General features: G+C 47.7%; 1 protein-coding gene across 1 annotated transcript in view; it reads left to right on the top strand.

The window, feature by feature from the left end:
- DGKA (diacylglycerol kinase alpha) overlaps positions 1 to 20,167 on the top strand; it is a 57,190-nt gene extending 37,023 nt beyond the window's left edge. The window contains exons 7-24 of the mRNA XM_015405882.1: positions 1,088 to 1,162; positions 1,798 to 1,917; positions 3,180 to 3,297; positions 5,116 to 5,204; positions 6,081 to 6,200; positions 8,743 to 8,841; positions 9,705 to 9,806; positions 11,202 to 11,275; positions 12,164 to 12,238; positions 12,478 to 12,563; positions 12,742 to 12,831; positions 15,619 to 15,779; positions 16,247 to 16,311; positions 16,628 to 16,718; positions 17,220 to 17,418; positions 17,648 to 17,768; positions 18,788 to 18,848; positions 19,206 to 20,167. Of these exons, the coding sequence (XP_015261368.1) occupies positions 1,088 to 1,162; positions 1,798 to 1,917; positions 3,180 to 3,297; positions 5,116 to 5,204; positions 6,081 to 6,200; positions 8,743 to 8,841; positions 9,705 to 9,806; positions 11,202 to 11,275; positions 12,164 to 12,238; positions 12,478 to 12,563; positions 12,742 to 12,831; positions 15,619 to 15,779; positions 16,247 to 16,311; positions 16,628 to 16,718; positions 17,220 to 17,418; positions 17,648 to 17,768; positions 18,788 to 18,848; positions 19,206 to 19,304 (1,845 nt within the window). The 3' untranslated portion in view covers positions 19,305 to 20,167. The remainder of the gene's footprint in view (positions 1 to 1,087; positions 1,163 to 1,797; positions 1,918 to 3,179; positions 3,298 to 5,115; positions 5,205 to 6,080; positions 6,201 to 8,742; positions 8,842 to 9,704; positions 9,807 to 11,201; positions 11,276 to 12,163; positions 12,239 to 12,477; positions 12,564 to 12,741; positions 12,832 to 15,618; positions 15,780 to 16,246; positions 16,312 to 16,627; positions 16,719 to 17,219; positions 17,419 to 17,647; positions 17,769 to 18,787; positions 18,849 to 19,205) is intronic.
- The last annotated feature ends 2,323 nt before the right edge of the window (positions 20,168 to 22,490 follow it).

The following is a 22,490-nucleotide window of genomic DNA, read 5'->3' as shown; positions in this document are numbered from 1 at the left end:
TTCATAAGGACTCCCCCCCCCAAAAAAAATGAGTCCTCTCTCTTGGTATCCTGCCCTGATTTCTAGTTCGTAGCCTAGAGCCCTCTCAGCCTGGCTAGGATTCCAGTCCTTCCTGCTTCTGCCCTTTCATTAATGCAGTATTTTGAAAAGGGCATTTGACATGACATGCAAGATAGATCCACCCATGTTTTCTTTTAGGCCGTTTCCACGCAAAGGTCTCAACTCAAGCATGTCTTTTTCTGAGTCTCCACATGACGTCATTCTGTTTCTATTCATTCTGTTTCTGTGTTTTTGCCCCGCTTTGTGGTGATTTCTTTTTCCTAGTCTGGTTTGGTACAGTTTTTTGGGAGAGATCCCAGTCCAGTGCCTCAGCATGCTGTGTGGATGTGAAGGTGCATATTTTGGCAGGTCCCGCCCACGTCACTGCCCTTTTCCTTGCCTCAGTCCCTCGCAGCTACCATTTCCCTTGTGCTACCAGAGGGCTTTAAAAACGTTGCTGTCGCTTAAAACTGGTATTGCTACACTGATGTGTTAAGTTACTGATTTTTTAAAAGCCCATAAAAGCCCCTCCGGTGGCACTGGAGGGGGGTGGGGGTGGGAATGGCAGCTGCAGGGCAACGGAGAGAGGAAAGTGCTGGGAAAACTGTTGTGTGGGCCCTCTGTTGCCACTGCAAATGCCTCTGGATTTCTTGTGGCAGTGGAAGGAAAATCATTGCCACATGGATGCAGCCTTAAAGAAGCATGATTGGTGTTTCCTCCCATCCTAGTCCAACTGAAGTCAGCACCATATCTATCACATGTGTACCTGCCTGGTTTGCTGTGTGCCTGGCGGAAAATCAGCAGGCAAAGCTTTCCCCTATCACTGCATCTCCTGCTAGACGAACGGCAGTCACCCTGTTTCTGCGTGGGCAAAGATATTGCACTGACCTTGGCTTCTCCTCTCCCTATGATGAAAGGCATCTCCTGCCCCCTTCAGGCCCTAACACCTCATGATCTGTTTGCGTGCCCCCAAATACTTTACTCTGGCCATATTTTTTTTTTGTCAGACTCTTCTTTAATGCTGGCACTAAACTCTGTTCTTTGGCAGGAGGTGGATCGCATTATCACGCAGATGATGCGCGTGGCTGAATATCTGGATTGGGACGTCACTGAGCTTAAACCAGTAAGTGCCGAGCTCCCGTGCCCAACTCTTCTTCAGCGGTTACACAGCAGACTGTATGCCTCTGAGATTATCTGTTGGGATTAACGGGGAACATACGAGGGCAGGTGGGTGAACTGTTGCCTTCAACATCAACATTTCACCTGGCATCAGGAAAGGGAGGCACCAAAGCAGTGTGCGTTTATGGAGACGGAATGATCAATAGGGAAGGAGCTGGAGAGGAATGAGTTAAGGCAGGCAGTGGAATTGATGTATGAAATCTGTCCTTGCTTAATGGGATTATCGTCAGAGGGTAGCCTCTCCTTGCTCTGAATTTCCCGGCACAGAGTAGCCATGCAAGCCCCGTTCCCCTCATCCCTGTGTATATACTGTGCTGTCACGTGAAGCCGAGTGTTGCTCGTATTCCACTGTAGAAGTTGGGAGGATGCGAGACCGATATGAGTGGAAGGTTGGCATCTCATATATTGGACTTTGATACACATGTACGGGGAGAATGCCTTGTCCTCCAGGAGACTTCCAGTTTAAACTGCAGGGGAAGAAGACATGGCTTGCATGTTAACTGGAGCTGAACAGGATGCAGTGATCACTGGTGTCGCTCCCCCTGATCCTCCCTCTTTCTCCACCTGCCTTCCACTCAGATCCTGCAGGAGATGATGCGAGAGATTGACTACGACGGCAGTGGCACGGTGTCTCTATCCGAGTGGCTCCGTGGTGGCGCCACCACTGTCCCCCTTCTGGTGCTCCTGGGGCTGGAAGCGGTAAGTGCAAGAGGGGAAGAGGGAGGAGAGAAGGGCAGAGATCAGAAGGCCCCTGAGCCACGACATAACATTGGGGCTGAGAGGTGGATGATCTTCCCTGATCAGGGCTTGTTTATTCTTGCTGGAAGCACCCAGTCAGTTATGCCAAAGGCCACCATAGAATGGTTTCAAGCTGACACCCTGTTTGGGAAGAAAAATGTCAGAATATATACAGTTGCCTTCTACCAAGTCAGACTGTTGGTTCTTCTAGCGAACAGTTGGCTGTTTTGACGGGCAGTGGCTGTCTCGGGTCTGCAGGCCAAAATAGACAAGACACTGGGACATCCATCACCAGATCCTCATAGCACTGTTAAAGATAAATAGCAGCCAGGTGGGGCCCCAATTTGAATTGGGGATGTGGCGTGAAGGGAGCTGAACCATTCCCACCCCGTTTCGTCTTGTAGATCAAAACCAACCAATCCCCAGACTGTCACCAGTCCTGGAAAAGGGGGGAAAAAGACAAGCAAATAACTACACAAGTTGGGAGAGTCACCCATGTAGGAGTAAGAGGGGTAAACCTCTTCTTCCTGTTTGCAGTGACCCTGATCTGGATGCCAGTAGCTGCTCTGGGCTGCCATGGCAGAGATTGCCGGAAGCCTCTCTGGGCCTGGTCACCTGTGGTAGAGGACACCGGGAGCCGCTCGGGGCCTGGCCTGGAGCTGCTGTGGTCCAGCAGTGGGGGAGGGAGATGGGATTATTCCTACCATGAGTCTTCTGGGCTCCTCACTTGTTTGCAGTTAAAAAACAAACAAACGATCAGGAGTCTCCCAGCATCTTGTTTTAGTTTGACCCTGAAGCAGATGATGTGCTTGCTGCCTTGGATCCTTTTAACTGGTGATGCCAGGGACTGAACTTGAGACTTTGTGCATGCAAAGCATGTTCTTTACACTAAGCTGTGACCCCATTCCACTGGAAGCTGTCGCAAACAGCAAAACGTACCCCATTGCATTTACAAAGCTAATGTAGCTTGTTGAGTAGGCATGTGTGTGTTTGAATTCATGGGACGTGACATTCTGAGGACCCAAAGGTGTGGGCTCTTACCTACACACTTGTAATGTCCTTTACCTCCCCTCCCCAACCCCCCAGAAATATTGCTACTATTGTCTTAAATGCTTGCCTGTTTAGAATGTTTCCTCTCATCTTAAGGAGCCCTGATTTCTCTGTGAGCCGCGTAAACTCAGCCCACCATTCTCATAACCGCTGCCTTTCTCTGTTGCCTTCAGACCATGAAAGATGACGGACAGCACTTGTGGCGCCTGAAGCACTTTAACCGCCCAGTTTACTGCAACGTGTGTGAGACGCTGCTGTTAGGGTTGCGCAAGCAGGGCCTGCGCTGCACCTGTGAGTGAGTCACTGTGTCCTTGGGTTACAGGTGGGAAGAGATCAGATGCATTTGTTCTTCTTTTTTTCTGGCAAAGGGTTCTCTAGCATCTTTCCACCACTGTGTCCTAGAAGGGACCTGGGAAGGTTCTATTTGAAATGAAAGAATCTGAGGGCCGGGAAGCAAGAAGGGGCCATATATATATTCAGAACATCTCAGGGCACAACTAGACATCGTCAGAGGCTTGAGACTGCCCCTCCCTCTCCCTCTTGATCTCATCTAGTGTAGCGCAACAAGGTGATGTTCCCGTCACATGTTGCGTTATCCTAGATAGTACCAGAAATAGCAGAAAAGGAAGCACAGCATGACAGCAGCTCTGTATCTCTTGTAATGTTTTATTAACAAGGACATAAAGACCTACTGCTTGAGATTCTGAGCAAGTGTGGCTTTAAGGTAGCTTGATGTCAGCAAATGTCACGTTGGTTTCATTCACAAGGCCCTTGTCTGACATCACTTTAGAGACATGAGAGATGTTGCCATATGGCTTCTTACCTTGACAGTCTCAGGTCCCAGGGGGAAAGCTGGCAATACAGCCAGTTCTTGTGCATTGTGCATCCTGGGATGCAGGGAAAGGGAGGCATGGAGAAGGGGCCATATCATGTTTTCCCCACATGATGTTAGGCTTCTGACATTACTGGAGTGCTTGGCATGCAACAGTTTGTCCTGAGAGTGTTGACGGGCAGACGTTGTGAAGAAACAATGACATGAATTGTAAGATGTGTAGCACACCTTAGTTTTACTTTGGGCCCAAATCCAGAATTCTGTGAATAGTCAAATCTTGTAAGTTTTCTGTGGATTAGCTGGGGTTTTTTCCCCCGGTTTGCAATTTCAAGAACTAATAGCATAAATCAAAAGTGTAGCTCCTTTTGCTTGGCCGCTATTGCCACAATAGATGTGGTGGGGGGTGGAGGTGGAATAATGTGTGAGTTTCCCTTATTGGGAAATTTACTGGGAGATTGACTAGACCAAAAACTTCTTGCGATTTCTGGAGATCAAAGATAATTGTGATTTCCCCCTCGCAAAATGCTCACACAGGTACGTTAATTCTGGACGCTGCTTGCAATCCTACTTTGGTCTCAGAATCTGTGAAAATGTTTTCTTCCCCATGTAACAATGTTTCTCACAGAAGCTTGCCTGTTAAAAACAAACCAAGAGTAAGGTTCCCAAGAATCTCCTGATTAGTTGTTTGCTACTTCTTAAGGAATCTGGAAGCCTCTCTGAAACTTGGCTCCCAAGTGGTGCTGTCATGGAAAGGGGGGAGTGGAGAGTCTGTGTTGTGATTGGTTGTCTATTGTCATTAATTATACCACAGGCCATGTCCAACAATGGCCTTGACATTTGCCTATTCACATTCCATGCAGCAACTAATGAGTTATCTAAGAAAAGGACTTGATATTTCCTGGTACAAAGTATTATGATTTGCACGCATAGGGAAACGTGGTACCTTTTCAACAACAAAGAGTGTGGGATGTACAGCAAAAAGGGCTCAGGCATGCATTTAATGCACAGAAACGCATTGTGAGACATACCCCTTAATGTCTCTTCTCCTCCTCCCAAAAGTTCTGGTTGTGCTAAAAAATACATTGACCAAAGAAAAGGAGCTGCAGCAAGTGGAACCGGGGAGGACAGGGAGGGAAAAGAGCTTTTAGAGTCAGCTGTTAGTTGGGAGGGGGCGGAATCTATGAGAGCGGCCTGTGGACTATTGTGGACAAGGCTGTAGAGGAGTTCATTCCATCCCTCAACAAATCCATCCTTCCTTCTTGTTCCTGTTTCTGCAGTCTGCAAGTTCACAGTTCATGAGCGCTGTGCCCGCAAGGCCCCACCAAGCTGTATCAGCACTTATGCCAAGAGCCGTCGCGACACCAATGTAAGTGGCATGGGCAGGGGGAAGGCATTGTAGCCCCAAACCAACATTTTGTCCTTTTGCCTGCTTGATCCAGGTTTGCTTGTTTGTTTTGGTAGGCTCCACCTGTCTTTGCTTTTTCCATTCCACCCCCACTCTCCGTTGGCCCTGTTGTGACTCCTTTCAGAGCCAGAGAAAAGCCTGTCTCTTCCTCTGGTCCCCTTTGTGGACTGTCCCTCCTTCCTTTTAGGAGCTGCTTTTACCTGTTTCTCCTGCCCTTTTGTTGTTCTAAGAAATGTGGGTGACACTATCTCTTCCTTTCATTCCCAGGAAATAGTATTTTAGTGGCCATCACCTTCCATTTCTAGGCATTATTATTCCTTCTGTTCATACCTCTACTGGTAGATTGCCTCTAGATCTTGCAGTAAATAGAGGGTGCCTGGCTAATTGCAACACCTGTGTCCTTGGGGTGGAAAGTGCCACAAGGTTGCAGCCAGCTTGTGGTGGCATCATAGGTTTTCAAGTCAGGAGATGTTCAGAGGTGGTTGGCTCTTGCCTGCCTGTTCATACCAATCCTGGACTTCCTTGGTGGTCTCCCACCCAAGTACTAACCAGGGCTGATTCTGCTTAGCTTCCCAGATCTGGTGAGATTGTGCTAGCCTGGGTGCTGTATCTTTACTCCTGGACAATGGGTTACATCTGTTCTCTTAACTGAAAGAGAGAGGAGGACTGACTGTGGTAGCTGTAAACAAAGGACTCCCGAGTCTTGGCCCCTATCCTCCCCTCCCTCCTTGTAGCTCTTTGGACCTTCCTGTGTTCTAGAAGTCAGAGGTAGAAATGTAGGGGGTGCCACTGGTTCCTGCCTGTCCACTGTTACCACTTGTTGCTTTTTCCCTGCAGGTGCAAGCCCATGTCTGGGTCAGAGGTGGTTGTGACGGCAATAAATGTGATCGGTGTCAGAAGAAGATCAAGAGTTTTCAGAGCCTGACAGGCATAACCTGTGCCTGGTGCCATCAGACGGTGAGTTCTTGCTTCACAGGGTTGCTCCACATGTGATAAAGCAGCTTATGTGCATGGGTTCACTACACAATTTGCACAGTTTCCAATGCAGAAGTGACTGTTTTGTAAATAGCCCTTCATATCAACTCTGAAAGGTGTTTGGGTGCAGACTTTAGTAAGCCTTCAGAGGAAGGCATCTCTAGAGCTTGGGAGTTTGTCACTAAGAGTTCATCCCCTGCTAGCACGGTAATGTTTCAGTGTGATAGGAGATTGGATTTATACCCCACCCTTCACTCGAGTCTCAGAGTGGCTTACAATCTCCTTCCCTTCCTCTCCCCACAACAGACAACCTGTGAGGTAGGTGAGACTGAGAGAGCTCTGAGAGAACAGCTCTTGCGAGAACTTGTGACTGACCCAAGGTCACCCAGCAGCTGCATGTGGAGGAGTGGGGAATCAAACCCGGTTCTGCCGGATTAGAGCCCTCCGCTCTTAACCACGACACCAAACTGGCTCTCTCTTTAGAATAGAAATGGCTAGGTGGAGGTATGTATAGATCAAGGGCTTGTGTATGGCAAGCACCCTTGAGGGATGTACTGCAACTCTGGGACCCCTGTCAGTGAGAGGAAGGTTGCCCATTGTCAGGAATGGATGTTGCTGTTATTGCAACAACATTCTTTTGCTTAGCACTTTACTTTTCCTGTAGGAATAATATGGCAATCATTCACCTGCATCGGAGAAAGTAAAAAGAGTGCAGTCAGGTACACTGTTTGGGTGAGAACTAAACTAGCACCTACCTTCAGGGGCTCCCAGTCATTGAAAAGCAAACCTGATCCTAGAATATACTTACCTGGCAGGGGAGACACCTTGATCACCTTGAATGTGATGGGATGCTTGGAAGTGGGATGGGGAGATTAATGCTGTGTGCACATGACACAGATAAAAGTTTCTCTCTGCCAATGGCTATTTCACACGCATACAAGCAAACATGTGGCTCGATGTGCCACTGCAGTGGAGAGGGCTGTGCTGGGTATTATTAGGAAAAGGACTGAAAATAAAACAGCCAATATTGTAATGCCCCTGTAGAGATCTATGGTGCAGCCTCATTTGGAATACTGTGAGTATCTCAAAAAGGACATTGCCGTGCTGGAAAAAGTACAGGAGAGGGCAACCAAAATGATTAGGGGGTTGGAGCACCTTCCCTGTGAGGAAAGGCTGAAGAGTCTGGGACTTCTCAGTTTAGAAGGGGGGGGGGGACATGATAGAGATTTACTGAATTATGCATGAAGGTAGAGAGAGTAGACTAGGAGGACTTTTTCTCCGTCTCCCAAAATACTAGAACTCAAAGGCATCCAATGACATTTATGTGCCATACACTGAGGATGGACAAAAGGAAATTCTTCTTTACTCAACAAGTGATTAAAATGTGGAATTCACTGCAAGAGGATGTAGTGATGGCTACAGGCACAGACAACTTTAAAAGGGAATTTAACAGATTCCTGGAGGATAGGTCTATCATTGGCTACTAGCCATGGTGAATAAGGGGAATCTCCAGATTCAGAGGCAGTAAACCTCTGAATGCTAGCATCGGAAGGCAACATCAAGAGAAGGTCTCGGCCTCTTTGCCCTATTGTTGGCCCTCCGAAGGAACTGGTTGGTCACTGTGTGAGACAGGATGCTGGACTAGATGGACCTCTGGTCACATCCTGCAGGGCTCTTCTTTTCCCTTGAGAGTTCAGGTTCTAGAGGAGTAGTCACATTAGTCTATGTGGTGTCAAAGACAAATACAGAGAAAGCTCTATCTGCTTTGGTGTAGCCTTTTGTAGACCATTGCCTTTTTTGTAGCTTACCACATGTAAGTATTTCCTCTTATCCTTCCGGTGGAGGAAGGGAAGGATAGTGAGGGGCAGTGCATAGGAGGACTCACGGTGAGCCTTAAGGGACCTAGATGAGGATAAGCAGGGACAGGAGCGGAGGCAGGGGAGGGGAGAAAGGGCTGGCTTCTAGATGGTCTGTATCTGATGAATGTTGACATCCACCATGAATAGTGGCTGTCCCTAGAACAGTTTCATGAACATCCTAAAACAGAAAAACATTTCCCCGCTGTTCAGACTCAAAACAAATGAATACTAGCCATCATGTTTAGGGCCCTGTCAGCATTCACCAACGTATCTCAGTACTCAGATATTCGCAAAATGTGTCTGGGGTTGTAAGTGTTCACAAAATGTTAGCTATTCACTGCGACATATATTTATCAAGTGTTTGGGTGTGTTGGGTTGGTGGGCAGGTAGGTAGGTAGCCTTTGTTAACACAGAGACCAACAACGTTAGAAATAACAGCTCTAGGAATATTCAACAATTAAAAACCACATAAGCTGTGGAAGCAAGAGGCATAATTAGGCAGCGAACAGCACTATAAGAAATACCTAACATCAGAACAATATAACATTGTCCAGGAACAGCCCTTGCCTTAAGTGCAGGAATCGCCACAGTGTAAGAAACTGCCATTTCTTCTCCTTACTATGAAAATTTGAAATTTGAGAAATCCCTGCTGTTACTCTCCATAGATCCATGACGAGTGCCTGCCCTTCATGTCTTCAACTTGTGATTGCGGGATCCTCAGGGACCATATTCTGCCACCTTCAGCAATCTACCCTGTTGTGCTGGTGAGATCAAGGGACTTAACTCGGATATATGGAGTACACTCAAGAGTCACACATACACACACGTTCAAATATACTCTCACTTGCACAGGATAGACACAGACAATGGGAATGTGTACTGATCTGAAGATGCACCGGCCATGCCTTTTGAGAGATGTGAAGGCAGTGTTCTTGAGTTTGTCTTTGCCCAAAGTGTATGTGTTCAGTGTTTACATCCTGCTGTAGTCTCTACGGCCCAAACTACACGTTATGTTTGCCATGAGTTCAACCACAGGAACTCATGAGTTCCCCATGGAAAATCCATTAAGAAGTGCCTCAGGGGCCTGATTTTCATCATGACCATGGTAAAGTCACGCCGTGGTCCCAACCAGAACTGGGTCCCCGTGGCACTTCTAAATTGGGTTCCCACAGGGAACTTGCAGCTATTGCATGGCTGCAAGTCCCCCATGATGATAGTGTGGCAGATGGACTGTGTAGTTTGGCTCTTAATCACCTGATTTTGTATATTCTCAGAGCTCTTAGAGCTGAAACCTGGGAAAAGTGGAGCAGGCCTCCAAAAATGTAGTTGATGCTGTTGCAATAGATGTGTTTTGCTGCCGTTCAGTTTTTGGCAAGTACCCATGATATGTATCCTATTTCGTCTTTGTTCCTGAGGCCCAAAGCAGTCTTCAAACTATGTTTGAATTTTTGTTTGGTTACCCACGTATCATCAAACTGGAAAAAGAGGGCAGAGCAACGTGCAAACTCTGCCTCAACAGCACCCTGCCATCAAGACCATTTGTGGTTTTCCTTAAGAGCATAACTGACTCGGTTAGGGAGTGTGGTCTGCTCTGCTCTGCTCTGAAGCTTGTCCCTTTCTGTTCCAGGAGAGGCAGAACAGTCAGAAGAATGGAGTTTGCGGGACCCCTGGGACCCCTTCAGAAGAACCAGCCCAACCCTTCACCACCCCGGAGGGACAGGCATTACGAGTGAGCTGGGGAATCACGAGGAGGGGGTGTTACCCAGTTTCCCCTGCCCCCCAATAACCCTTGCTGGCCTGGACGCTCTGGGCTATCTGAGCATTGCCTGCTCTGTAGCATAGCACAGCAGTGACCCAACTGGTTGCCCGTGGGAGAAAGGTCAGGCAATAGATAAACTTCCATAAACCTTTGATTGTTTTCAGCCATGAGGCTACGAAGCACATTCAAGCCAGTTTCGTGTGAGTTGTCCCACATGTGCAAATTGTTGGTGCCAGAAACTGAATACACATTCTTCTCAACATGGGTTTCGCATTCAGTTCTAGCACAAACCCATTTGAGCCTTGCATGTGAAAACGCCCCCCCACCCCCACCTGAAGCTGACGGTCCTGCATCTTAAGCTGTAGCTTCCTTGCTTACTCTGGTGGAGACCAGATGTTCAGATGCAGTCGTATGTAAACGCACACACACACACCCCAGCCTAAAGCATCATAAGGTGGTTGGTTGCGAGTTTAGCAGAGGAATGGAGAGTTGAGGGACTTAACTCCCCACCCCCCCAACTGTTTGTTCACTCAAAATGTCACTCCTACATGCTGTTTTACACCTACAGAGGAAAAAGATATATAATCTGTATATGTGGGGAAAATGTTGGGGGGGGGATTTTTAAGGGGGAAAACAGCCCGAGGGAAACTCTGTACTTCCCCATGCATCTATTCAAATTCTTAGCTTCCCGAGGCTGCTTTTGGATTGAAAAAAATGTTGAGTGGGCAGAGTAGAGCATGATTGTATGTAATGTTTAATTGGGCCCTCTCATGATGACCCTTCACTTCCCACCCTCTTTTCTATCCTTCCCTCGCCCAAGCAGGCCTTTTCTGGGAATCCATAAAAGGCCCAAGGGCTCCCCCTTGTGATGCAGAAACAGCCAAATCCTTAGCAGCGGCTGTTTGGAACCTTCCTCATTCCAATTGCATCGATACCTTCCGCTAGTTTAAAGCATCATTGTTTCTCTCACAGGGACCCCTGGGAATTACAGTTTTGTGTGGGGTGCCTGCTTTCTGGCACCAACTATTGTGAGAGATTCCTAGGGCCTTGGAGAACTAAAATCCCCACGACTGGTTGGGGATTAAGGGACGGGGACAAACATTCTGCCAGTTAAAACCGGTTGATCCAAAGATGCAAAGTGTGCTCAAAACAACTCCCCCCAGAAAGGGAAGAGGTACAGTTGGGTGACTGGGAACGATCCAAATTATGCCGTACCCTGTTAAACCCATAAGCCTGTGTCTCGACCCCTGCTTGTCCCTCTGAACCCTTCTGCAGTTTGCTTGTCACAGCCCTGGACAACCAAATTTGGCCCTTGACCTATCTGCTGCTCCAAACCTTTTCTTGTTCCCATCGCTCTTTCCACAGATCATCCCAGTGCCTGACACTCACCCCTTGCTTGTCTTTGTCAACCCCAAGAGTGGTGGGAAACAGGGAGAGAGGTGAGAGGGGAACGGCATCCGATGCGTAAAGGGGAGGGAGGCTAGGGAAAACCCTCTTTCCTGAGTCAAACCATCCACATCAGCTTTCCTTTTGGATGTTTAGATGTAGGGCTGTTTTGTGATCATTTCTTCAGAGGCACTTCTTCCCCAAAATGGGCGCCCCTGCCTTCAGAATTAAGTCTCTCTTAAGTCTTAATCATGCAAAAATAATCTCGATGGAGATCTTTTAGAGCCCCGGGTTGTAACGCATTGTTTTCTGCAATGTAATGTTTAAAGCAGGCTCCCAAATTACTGTTGTGGAGCATTTATTACTGTCTTCTGGAGTTGGTGATCCGTAATATTAGACAAAAAGTAGAATCTTGGCAACAGTCAGTGATAGGGAGGGGGAAGTACTGTATTCTCTGGGGACATGTTACTCCCCCAACAGCGTTCCAGAGACTCAGTGTCTTCTGCACCACAAACACACTATCTTATGAGGTGGTACCTTCTTGCAATAAAGGCATCACAGTTAGGAAGCCCACTTATCAAGGTATTAATGTATGAAATCCAAGCATGGGCTGTCTCAGTCTCTTACAACATGATTTCCCCCTCCCCCTTAAAGCAGTGAGCAAATCTTTTCCCTCACTTGATTTAAATCACGGCTGACAGGAATCTGATAAAAATGTGCAGGGTGGAGCAGGAATATGTGTGTGTGTGTGTGTGTGTGTGTGTGTGTGTGTGTGTGTGTGTGGGGATGTTGTCTGTAGACTGCTTGGTAGCTATCCTTAATCTATGAGATTCAGTCATCCATAATCCTGTCCAGAAGTGAGTAGGTGTGGCAAAGAGCCTGTTGTGAACTCAATGGAGGTGGCTTCTGACTAGCTGCCTCTGTCCTGTCTCCCCTGGCAGGGTGCTGCGGAAATTCCAGTATCTCCTTAACCCACGGCAGGTCTACAATTTACTCAAGGGGGGGCCTGGACCAGGGTGAGTAGCAAGGAACTTGGGGGCGTACTAGCCTGATTTCCCTGTCGGACATTTGCCTGTGTTTCCAAGCCTCTTTCGCAGGCTGGAGGAGAAAAGAAGTGTGTACATGGGAGATAGATGAGCACTGGCACATTTGTGGGAACCTGAGATCTATAACCGGGGGCTGGGTGGGTTGCAATTTAGGAGTAAGGGGGCATCTGCAACACCAGTTGGTCCATGCTTTTCTCCCCTCCCCCCAGGCTGAATTTTTTCCGGGATGTGCCAGATTTCCGTATCCTGGTCTGTGGTGGTGATGGCACAGTGGGATGGATCTTGGATGCCATCGGTAGGTTCTGAAGAGACATGAAATGCTTAAGTTTCTCCAGTCTGTGTGGATAGAGCAGTCAGTTCAGAAGCACGAAAGCTTACTTAAAAGGGCCATCTTTCTAGCAGCTGGTGTTGCCACTCAATCCATGCGCTTGCACCACTTTTGAGTTTTGGCCCTATTTCCCTTTTCCTTTCAGATAAAGCGAATCTACCGACTCGGCCTCCAGTGGCTGTGCTGCCTCTAGGAACTGGCAATGATCTGGCTCGCTGCCTTCGCTGGGGAGGGGGTGAGTGTATCACAGTATAACAGCTTGGTGTATTCCTGCTTAGAAGTGGGCCAGTTTATTCAGTGGAACCTTTTCCCTGGCCCAGCAAAGACCTCTTAGCCACGTAGCGTTTCTCCATCAGTCCTGAGTAGGATCAGTTGGTCCACATCAGGGCCCCCCAATGTTTTTGATCCTGCAGGCACCTTTGGAATCCTGGCACAATGTGGTGGGCGCAGTCACAAAACGGCTGTCACAGAACAACTGCCGCAGGAGGCGGAGCCAGCCACAAAATGTCTGCTACGGCTCATCTTCAGTCACAGAGTGGTGATCCTTGTGCTGTGGGGGCAGCTGCTGCCAAAGGAATGTTTTTAAAAATCAAATCTCCAGTGGCCAATCAGAAGGCTTGCTGGGCAAAAGCCCTACCTGGTCCCACCAACTTCCTAAGAATACTGGATGGGTACCAAAAAGGTGTTGGTAGGTGCAATGGCACCCACCAGCACCCTGTTGGGGGGACCCCGGTCCACATTATTAATGATCAGTGTGTCATTTTCCTTGTTATTAACCAAATGAAGGAACTTAAAGGACCTCTCGGCTGTGGGTTTAGACTCTGAATGTGAAGCTGGTGGTATAAGGTGCCTCTTGTGTTTCTTTTATGATTTCAAATTCAGTGTCTGCAGTTTGAGTTCAGAACATTTAGTCCATGAGCTATCAGCTGTAGGTTACAAGAGCGGATATAGCATTGGACTTGGATTCTGATTATCTCTTTATCTCTCTAGCATCTATCATCTATCTATTTTATGGCAGAGTTACATACAGGAAGTATATAATGATATAAAATATGTAACCAAGTTCATACAGTGGGTATGCAGACTGATTGGGCAATCCCCCTAAATATGAACATCTAGATTCTAAGTCCACTCAGTTGCAGCTGGGGAGAGTTCAAAGAGCTTCATCACATCTCCCTGGAAAGCATGACACTCACATTCCTGGGACAGATGGAAAATAGTTTGGTGGGGCTGCACTACAATCGCATTTGGATTCTGGTGTCCTGGTTTCAAATCTCCACTCAGGCAAGAACCTTTTAGCATAATCTGTCTGACTGAACTTTTTTGAGGGAAGGATGAGATGTAATTTGCCCTGAGCTCACTGGAGGAAGGGCAAGATACAGATTCAAGAAAAATAAGAGGAGAAACATGCATGAAAGACAACTGCCAGAAATACTTAAGGGCATCTTGTCAGACTGAGTGTGTAACCAAAGGGCATTCAATTAGGGCTAACTCTTGTCCCGAAGTACTAGCAACCCAAATGTTCTAGTGTGTGAGAGCTAAACTAGTATGTGGAAAAGTGCACTCTACCTGAGTGCAAATAACTGATCCGATACAGCACAACAAATAGAGATTTGTTTCGATGGTTATTAAATTTACTGATAATTCTTTATTAAAAAGGCTCAAAATACTGTTTTTTTAAAAAATGCAGGTGCTGACTTGGGGCACTGTTCACCATGCATTAAAAAGATCAACATTAAGCACCATTGAATAGACTTGAGTAAGATTCTGAGTAGACCTGTTTAGGATTTCTCTCTTAGTCTGCAATCCTGCACACACTTAGTAGGGAGATGGTCCCTTTGGACCCAGAGGGACTTGCATCCAAGTAGGTGATCTTAAGATCAGATAGTCAGAACTCAAGATAACCCTCTTGAATTCACTGAAGGAGTGGGAATGAATGGGATTCTAGAATGTTTGCTTCAGCCAGAATGTTCTGAATGTGATGTAGCACGACAAAAGAACAAGCTTTTTTTGGGGGGGGGGTCGTTTTAAAACCTTTGCTAGCAAAGCTGCTGGCATATACAAATCACACCTGGAAAGCACATCTTGCTGATTGATTAACCTGACAAGATACTACAGTATGTTTTGGGGAGAAACAGAGAAGACCGTCTGGCATTTCTTCTTTGCTCTTGGTTTTTCTGAAGTTGTGCAACCACTGGGCAAGTTTAAAGGGAATAGACTACATGAAATGTACTTCCCTTTCCAAATGCAGGTGCTGACTTGGGGCACTGTTCACCATGCATTAAAAAGATCAACATTAAGCACCATTGAATAGCCTTGAGTAAGATTCTGAGTAGACCTGTTTAGGATTTCTCTCTTAGTCTGCAATCCTGCACACACTTAGTAGGGAGATGGTCCCTTTGGACCCAGAGGGACTTGCATCCAAGTAGGTGATCTTAAGATCAGATAGTCAGAACTCAAGATAACCCTCTTGAATTCACTGAAGGAGTGGGAATGAATGGGATTCTAGAATGTTTGCTTCAGCCAGAATGTTCTGAATGTGATGTAGCACGACAAAAGAACAAGCTTTTTTTGGGGGGGGGGTCGTTTTAAAACCTTTGCTAGCAAAGCTGCTGGCATATACAAATCACACCTGGAAAGCACATCTTGCTGATTGATTAACCTGACAAGATACTACAGTATGTTTTGGGGAGAAACAGAGAAGACCGTCTGGCATTTCTTCTTTGCTCTTGGTTTTTCTGAAGTTGTGCAACCACTGGACAAGTTTAAAGGGAATAGACTACGTGAAATGTACTTCATTGTCTGTTACATCTCCCTCCTCATGACCTCTACTTAGGTTAAGCTTGGCTGGCCTAGGAGGGGACATGGAACCCAGGTAACTCATGATAGTTGATCCCTGCCCCCACCAGATTATATTCAAGGTTCATAAATTAGTTTGCCCTCCTGCCAATTTGGTCATAAAGCCATGTCCTCCCACATACTCCCACTCTTGTTCCTCTCTAATGCATCCATCTCTTCCCAGGGTATGATGGTGAAAATCTGGTGAAGATACTGAAAGATATTGAGGCCAGCAACATCCTGCAGATGGATCGCTGGTCAGTGCAAGTGATGCCTGATAACCCCGAGGAGAAGGGTGACCCTGTCCCCTATGAGATCATCAACAACTATTTCTCCATTGGTGTCGTAAGTATTAGAAGGGGCAAGGGAAAGTTCCCGGGAGGGAATGCCTTCTTGTTTGAATTTTTAGAGAGTAGGTATTTTCACTTGTGTCTGTCTGTGTACTGTGAGAAACAGGAGTAGTGGAACGCACGCTCTTGCAAGCTCTTGGTGTGCTGGTGCCCCTGAAGTTGTTGGTGGCAGGAAGTGAAACCGCCATACCTAAGTGTGTGTGTGTGTGGGGGGGGAATGCCTGCAGGGTCTGGGAAGCCTGAAACAAGAAAAGCAGATGGTGGCACAAAGAGCTAAGCAGAACTGAGAGGGGAGCTGAGAGATAGAAGAAGGAGAGGGACCTTTAGGTTGTTTCACTGAAGGAATCTGCAGTGACGATGGCTCAGATGTGGGATACAGATAAACACGCACACCTGGCCACCTCCTTTGTTAATCTCTGCTCCGTTTTCTCCCCTCCATCTCTCATTGTCCTCTCTCTCCAGGATGCCTCCATTGCCCATCGATTCCACGTTATGAGGGAGAAATATCCGGAGAAATTTAACAGCAGGTGAGATCAGCAGGTGGGAGGAGCCCTCACCCTTCTGCTAGCTTCCAGCTAGAATCCTCTTGGCGCTTGATTTGTTGCCTTAGAGTCACAAGACCTCCTCCGTAGCTAGCCTTTCTTAGAATTGGCTGCTTCATCAGGAAGCTCTTCTCCTGGAAAGGGACTTCCTTGGTTCATGACCTCTTTGGCACACAATCACTTTTTGGTAGTACCTTGAGGAAGGGATGTGGGATGTGTAGGGTGGCAGGTGCGGTTCTTTACCTGCAGCAGGATCCTGCCACGTGTTCCTCTTTTGTTGCTTTCTCCTTGCCCTGAACAGGATGAAGAACAAACTCTGGTATTTTGAGTTTGCCACGTCTGAGACCATCTTTGCCACGTGCAAAAAGCTCAAGGAGTGTCTGTCTGTGGAGGTGAGCTTCTCTCTGGTTGCCTTTGAGTTGAGCAGCTGTAGGTGAGAGCGTCCTTCAGTGAACAGCTTGCCTCCCTGTTTGCTGCAATGACGTTTGCTGTGGCTTAATTTGCACCCTTGGAACCTCTTGTGAATGCCAGAACTCAAACCAGAAGCCACGTAAAAGAGACTGAGCATGTGCAGAGTGTTGTTTCCTTATTGTGGAGTAACCAGAAGCAACCTGGAGTCTCCCACCCCATGTTTGGGATCAGAGCTCCACAGTATGGTTGCCAGATAGGGTTGAGCTCCGGTGTCTTTTGTTTTAAAAATAAGCATCCTCCCCGCCTCCATCCCCTCTATGGCAGCGCCATCGTATTCCCTACAGCTTCCATGTTTTATGCCCCCCCATCTGGGCAGAATCTGGTCTTCCATCTCAGTGTTGTTTTAAATGAGGGATTGCACTGGGAAGGTTCCATACCAAGTCACTCAAGTTTCTTTTTCCCCTCCCCCCCCCCCCCTCCAGTGCTGCGAGCAGCCCCTCGACCTCAGTGGAGCGCTTTCTGGAGTGGCTATTCTCAACATTCCCAGCATGCACGGCGGCTCCAATCTCTGGGGCGAGACCAAAAGACCCTTGGGGGAGGCCGCAGCCCGAAGCACAGCAGGGGGGGCAGTGCAACCCCAGGTGATCACTGATGCTGAGACCCTGAAGAACTGCGTGCAAGGTGAGCAGAGGATGGAGACAGGCTGGGCAGGCTACTCGGGTCACGAAACGTGAGAGTCACTTGGGAGTATCGAGCAGGGCACGGAGCGAAGCTTTGCAGGTGGCAGGCTGGCCTGGATGAGCCAGGCTTGTTGGTGTTCTTGAAAGTCCCACCAGAGAGGATTTGGAAGAGGAAACTCACCATGCTTGGGATACTTCCCAGTGTCCTCTGTCCCCCCCCCTCCCCCCAGATCTGAGTGACCGGCGCGTGGAGGTGGTTGGCTTGGAAGGTGTGATCGAGATGGGACAGATCTACACAGGGCTGAAGAGCGCAGGCAAGCGGCTGGCCAAATGCTCTGACATCATGCTGCGGTGAGTGGCCCATGTACTCAGGGCAGCTTCTCCTCCTCCTCTTGCCTGGAACGTCATGCAGTCTAAGGGGAAGAATGAGGGTGGAAAGTCTCTGGCCCTGCTGACCCCCCTCCCAGAGGGGGCCAAATAAATGATTGCCCTGTTAGTCTGCTTACACCCAGAATTAAACTTTGTTGGTCTCAAAGGTGCCACTGGACTCAAACTTTGTTCTAACATTTATTTCAGTGTAATGTGAGCTTCCGTGAGTTGCAGCTCACTTCCTCAGATATGTGGAGGGAAATTTTCACCAAATGCATGACACCTGGCTGGGAGAGCAACATTTGTTGCTCAATTTGAACCAGGAATCAGTATCGCAACATTCTTGCTGTTCTGTGGCTCTGCTCTGTTGGTGGTGGAAAGTGCTGTCAAGTCACAGCTGACTTATGGCGATCCCCACGGAGCTTTCAAGGTGGTTCGCGTTCAGAGGTGGTTTGCCATTGCCTGTCTCTGTGTCATGACCCTGATATTCCTTGGAGGTCTCCCATCCAAATACTAACCAGGGCCAACCCTGCTTAGCTTCCGAGATCTGACAAGATTGGGCTATCCTGGGCTATCCAAGTCAAGGTGGCTTTGGTCTGGGACATATGAAAGATTCTGTACATATACTGTGCAACACTTTCATCAGTAGTGGTCAGTACTGTCCACGTGGGATCCAGTCAACATAATGTAGCTAATAGCCTTCAGCAAGCCACTCCTTTCAACCCCACCCAATCCCACCCCAGCAATCTGAGAATAATAGTACTGGCCAAACTCACAAGGCTGTTGTAAGGATTATTGCAATAATGTTTGAGCATGCTTTGTAAATGCTAAATATTATTAGTATAGGTTGCCATAGCAGGAAGCCAGAGATCAGTACAATGGTCTCATAATTTAGTTATTTCTAACCTACACAACTCTTTCATCAGATAGTGAGATATATATTTGCTTGAAATCTGTGGTTTTGTGCCAGCCTCCCTCCACTGAGTTTCTGTCCTTTGCAGGACCTTCAAGCACCTCCCCATGCAGATTGATGGAGAGCCTTGGATGCAAGCACCATGCACAGTAAGCATCTGACAGGGCGGGGACCACCACTGGCATTTGCAGTGTAAAAACCTTGTGACTGCAGGTTTATCCGGAGCTTGCCTTCCCCCCCCCCCCATCAGAGGATGGATGTCCAGTCAGAATGCTGCCAGAGCTGCAACGCGTTACCTGCTGGGATGGGAGGTGGCCAGGGAAAGGGCTTTCGAGAGATTTCCCTCTATTGCTCCCACCGATTTCAAAGCTGTGTTTTCGCTTGATCAAAAAAGAAATGAAGCTGGGTAACAACTGCTGTGCCCAGTGCCAATTGCACGCTGTGCTTAATGGTCAAGAGGAGAGGGAATGAAGTTTTTAGGCATGCCTTCTCTTGCACATTTCCAGATCAAGATAACCCACAAGAACCAGGCCCCGATGCTCATCGCACCGCCTCCACGATCCTCCAGCTTCTTTGGCCTCAAGAAGGGACCACAGGAGGCCTGAAGGTGCTTTGGTGCCTGTCGGGGAACAGCAGCCTCTGTGGCGATGCAGCCTCTGGGCCTGCGCCCGGGATGCCACGTGCCCTGCACCACGGGGTGTGTGTGTGTGAGAGAATCCTCCTCCGCCATCGCCCCACGAAACTGAGCGAACCAGGTGGCGCTTCTTGCTGCCTCGTACATGACAAGGGGAGGGGCGACAGCCGCCTCCACCACACAGATCAGCCTTGCCAATTCCCTGGCCTGGGGTGGGGTTCCCAAGGCTCTCTGCCCCTTAGGCTTTGCAGCGCCCTTGTGTCCAGTGTTGCCCCTCAGGCTGCCCGACTGTCCCGTCACCCTCCCTCCCTCCCTTGCAGATGCCAAATCCTCTGCCCCGGCCTGCCCCCTGAATGGCCAGCTCTCGCCCTTGTAATTCTGCCCCACGTAGATTCCACCCCTACACTTGAGGTAACTACTGAGAGACTGTGGTGGCACCAGCTGTTCTCTCCCACTTCTCCCACTTCCCTCTTTATTTATTGCATCTCCATTCCGAGTCCTCCACTTGCAGTTAAGTTATCAGAAGTGCCTCAGCATAGTAATAAAGGGTAGGGTTGGGTTTTTTCTCTCCTTCTGTTGTATCTGATTTCTTTAAATATGGGAGTATGTGAGAAACCTTGGCTGTGGGGTTCCAAGAATTTCAGGTCTTCCTGTTGGCCAGGTCTGAACACTGCGCTGGTAAACTGTGCAAATGTGTCGAGTATGTGCACACGCCTAGAAATAAATGTTCACTAGACCAGTGATGCCTAACATGGTGCCTGCCAATGAGTCACCTAGTGGCCGCTTGCTTCTTCTTCAGATCGTCTCTTCCTGAAAGCAAAGAGCCAATCCCCTTTTTCCTGCACCTCACTGGAGCTTCAAAAGAACCCAAGAGGGTTCTTCTGTGTTTGTAGGGAGCATCCATTAAGTAATTTTCTCCATCGTAGGAGGATGCTTGGCTTGCAACTAGCCAGCATTTTGTGTGTGGTTGCCCTTGGAGAGGTGGGGCCATTTTGGGGTGGCGGCCACTTCCCCTTCTCAGAGTTCCAAAAAGCTCAACAAGGTTGGGAATCCTTACACTAGACTTTGGGGGATGTAATAGCTTAGAATTTAGACAAATGTCATTTTGAACAAAGCCTTTCTGACTCTTCTCGCACATTTACACTCAGACATTGGGATGTTTGCTGGGTCAAAGTTCGGAATTGTGCAGCACAATCTCCACTCTACACAAAGGAGGAGGAGGAGGGTTTATACCCCACTCTTCACTACCCAAAGGAGCTTTGGAGTGGCTCACAATCTCCGTTCCTCTCCCCACAACTGACACCCTGTGAGGTAGGTGGGGCTGAGAGAGTTCTGAGAGAACTGTGATTGACCCAAGGTCACCCAGCTGCCTTCATATGGAGGAGTAGGGAATCAAACCCGGTTCTTCAGATTAGAGTCTGCCACTCTTACCTACTACACCAGGCATTTCACTGCAGTCAAGCGAAGGACTCAAAGTGCAGACCAGCATCTTTGCTGCTGCAGCTCACAGCTACTGCTTCGCCTGGAGCCATAATGTGTCATTGTAGGCTCTTCCATGGGAACACTGCTTTTGTTTTGAGGGATATGCCTCACTTCCTCCTCCTGCAAGGCAGCAGTGTAAGGTGGAGCAGAAATTACATTAAGTTAATTTCAGGTGCTATTTTTTTGATCCTCACTGATCTTATAACAAACGGTCTTAGTCACTTGGGTTTGCTTTGCATCCCGGATTTGCTCTGAGATCCATTTGCGACACCGGGACCCTCAGTCTGCAAACAGTTATGTCTCTGGTGGTGTGGCAGAACTGCCATGGCACTGGCCCTGATCCAACAACTATAAGCTTGATAATGATTTTAATATGGCTTCATATTAATGTGGCTTAAAATGGCTTCAGGTAGCAATAAAGGACTAAGAGAGATGACTTCCTTTGGGGAAACTAATTGTTCCGCTTTCTGGTTTCTTATTGAGACCTGTTTGGTGCTACACAGGTCAACGCAATGAAATTGTCTAGAATGAGATTGTAGGCAATTTTGATCTATCTGTTCCATTTCTTTCCTAAGAGACACTGTTCTTTCCCCCCTGTTTTCAAAGGGCTCCATGAAAACCTGTATGGATATTCTCCTAGCCTTTCCTATTCAAAAGAGAAAACTTTTGACAAACAATTCCAAAAGTATACTGGGCATTACAGTGGGAGAAGGCATGTGTGTGTTGTTTATCAAAAAATAGATCCCACACCAAACTGACTGCATTACTGAAGGTTTGTTTCAGTTTTTCAGGAAAGAGTTTGAAACGTTAAGAGAACAAGCATCTTGACCTGAGCAAATGGTTAGTCACATACACACAAAGCATGTGTGTACTAAAGGCAGCTCTTATCCTATCAGGTATGTGAAAAGTTATCATCTGTCCACAGTTTCAGGTTGTGCTGAGGGCCAGGATTGCTTTTCAATAGCTGTGTTTGTTTGGGGAAGGGCTGCAACCTATTCGTCTGGATTTAGACTGAGGAGAGGCCCCCATCTTTCACTCCTTTGTAGTTTCTAGATTGGACTGTTGTGCTTTCGTGAGCACCAGAGAAGGGGAGGTGGTTATTCATCACTCCCATTTCCCTAATACAGAGACCCCACCACCACCATCCTGCGCAATAAACAACGAGTCATTTAAGCCATTGTTACACATGGCTGCAGTGCAACATAATTTCCCCTAAACTGATTCCTGCCTTTGGCACCCATTTAGGAAGTCATGGTAGATCCTATGCATGGCACTTAATTAATGAAGAACAGAATGCAAATATAGTGAAGAGTCTTGACAAATATGTGCAAATATCACTTCTGAATGCCTAAAGCCCTTTCCCCATTTACCATTTTTGGCACAATAAAAGTGCATTTATTGGTTTTCTGTGGCATGGGTTCCCAATGTCTTTCCTGAAAGATAGCGCGGGGAGATTATGGTTTTCCAGGATATGCACATTTGGTTTAGTTCTGCTATCATTAGGGACGTACACACACACACACACACACACACTTGACCTGTGCATTCTAAGACCATATGGACAAATCCTACAAGGGTGCCAGTTTTACTAATCTCAGGAGTGCAACTGCTATGAAACTGACAAGCCATTTAGAAAGCGACATCACAGGACACCTTCCCCCCAGTAAGGAGCAAA

The sequence above is a fragment of the Gekko japonicus genome, unplaced genomic scaffold (genome assembly GCF_001447785.1).
Source record: "Gekko japonicus isolate JY-2015 unplaced genomic scaffold, Gekko_japonicus_V1.1 scaffold246, whole genome shotgun sequence".
NCBI lineage: Eukaryota > Metazoa > Chordata > Lepidosauria > Squamata > Gekkonidae > Gekko > Gekko japonicus.
This window is presented reverse-complemented; position numbering and strand designations above follow the sequence as displayed.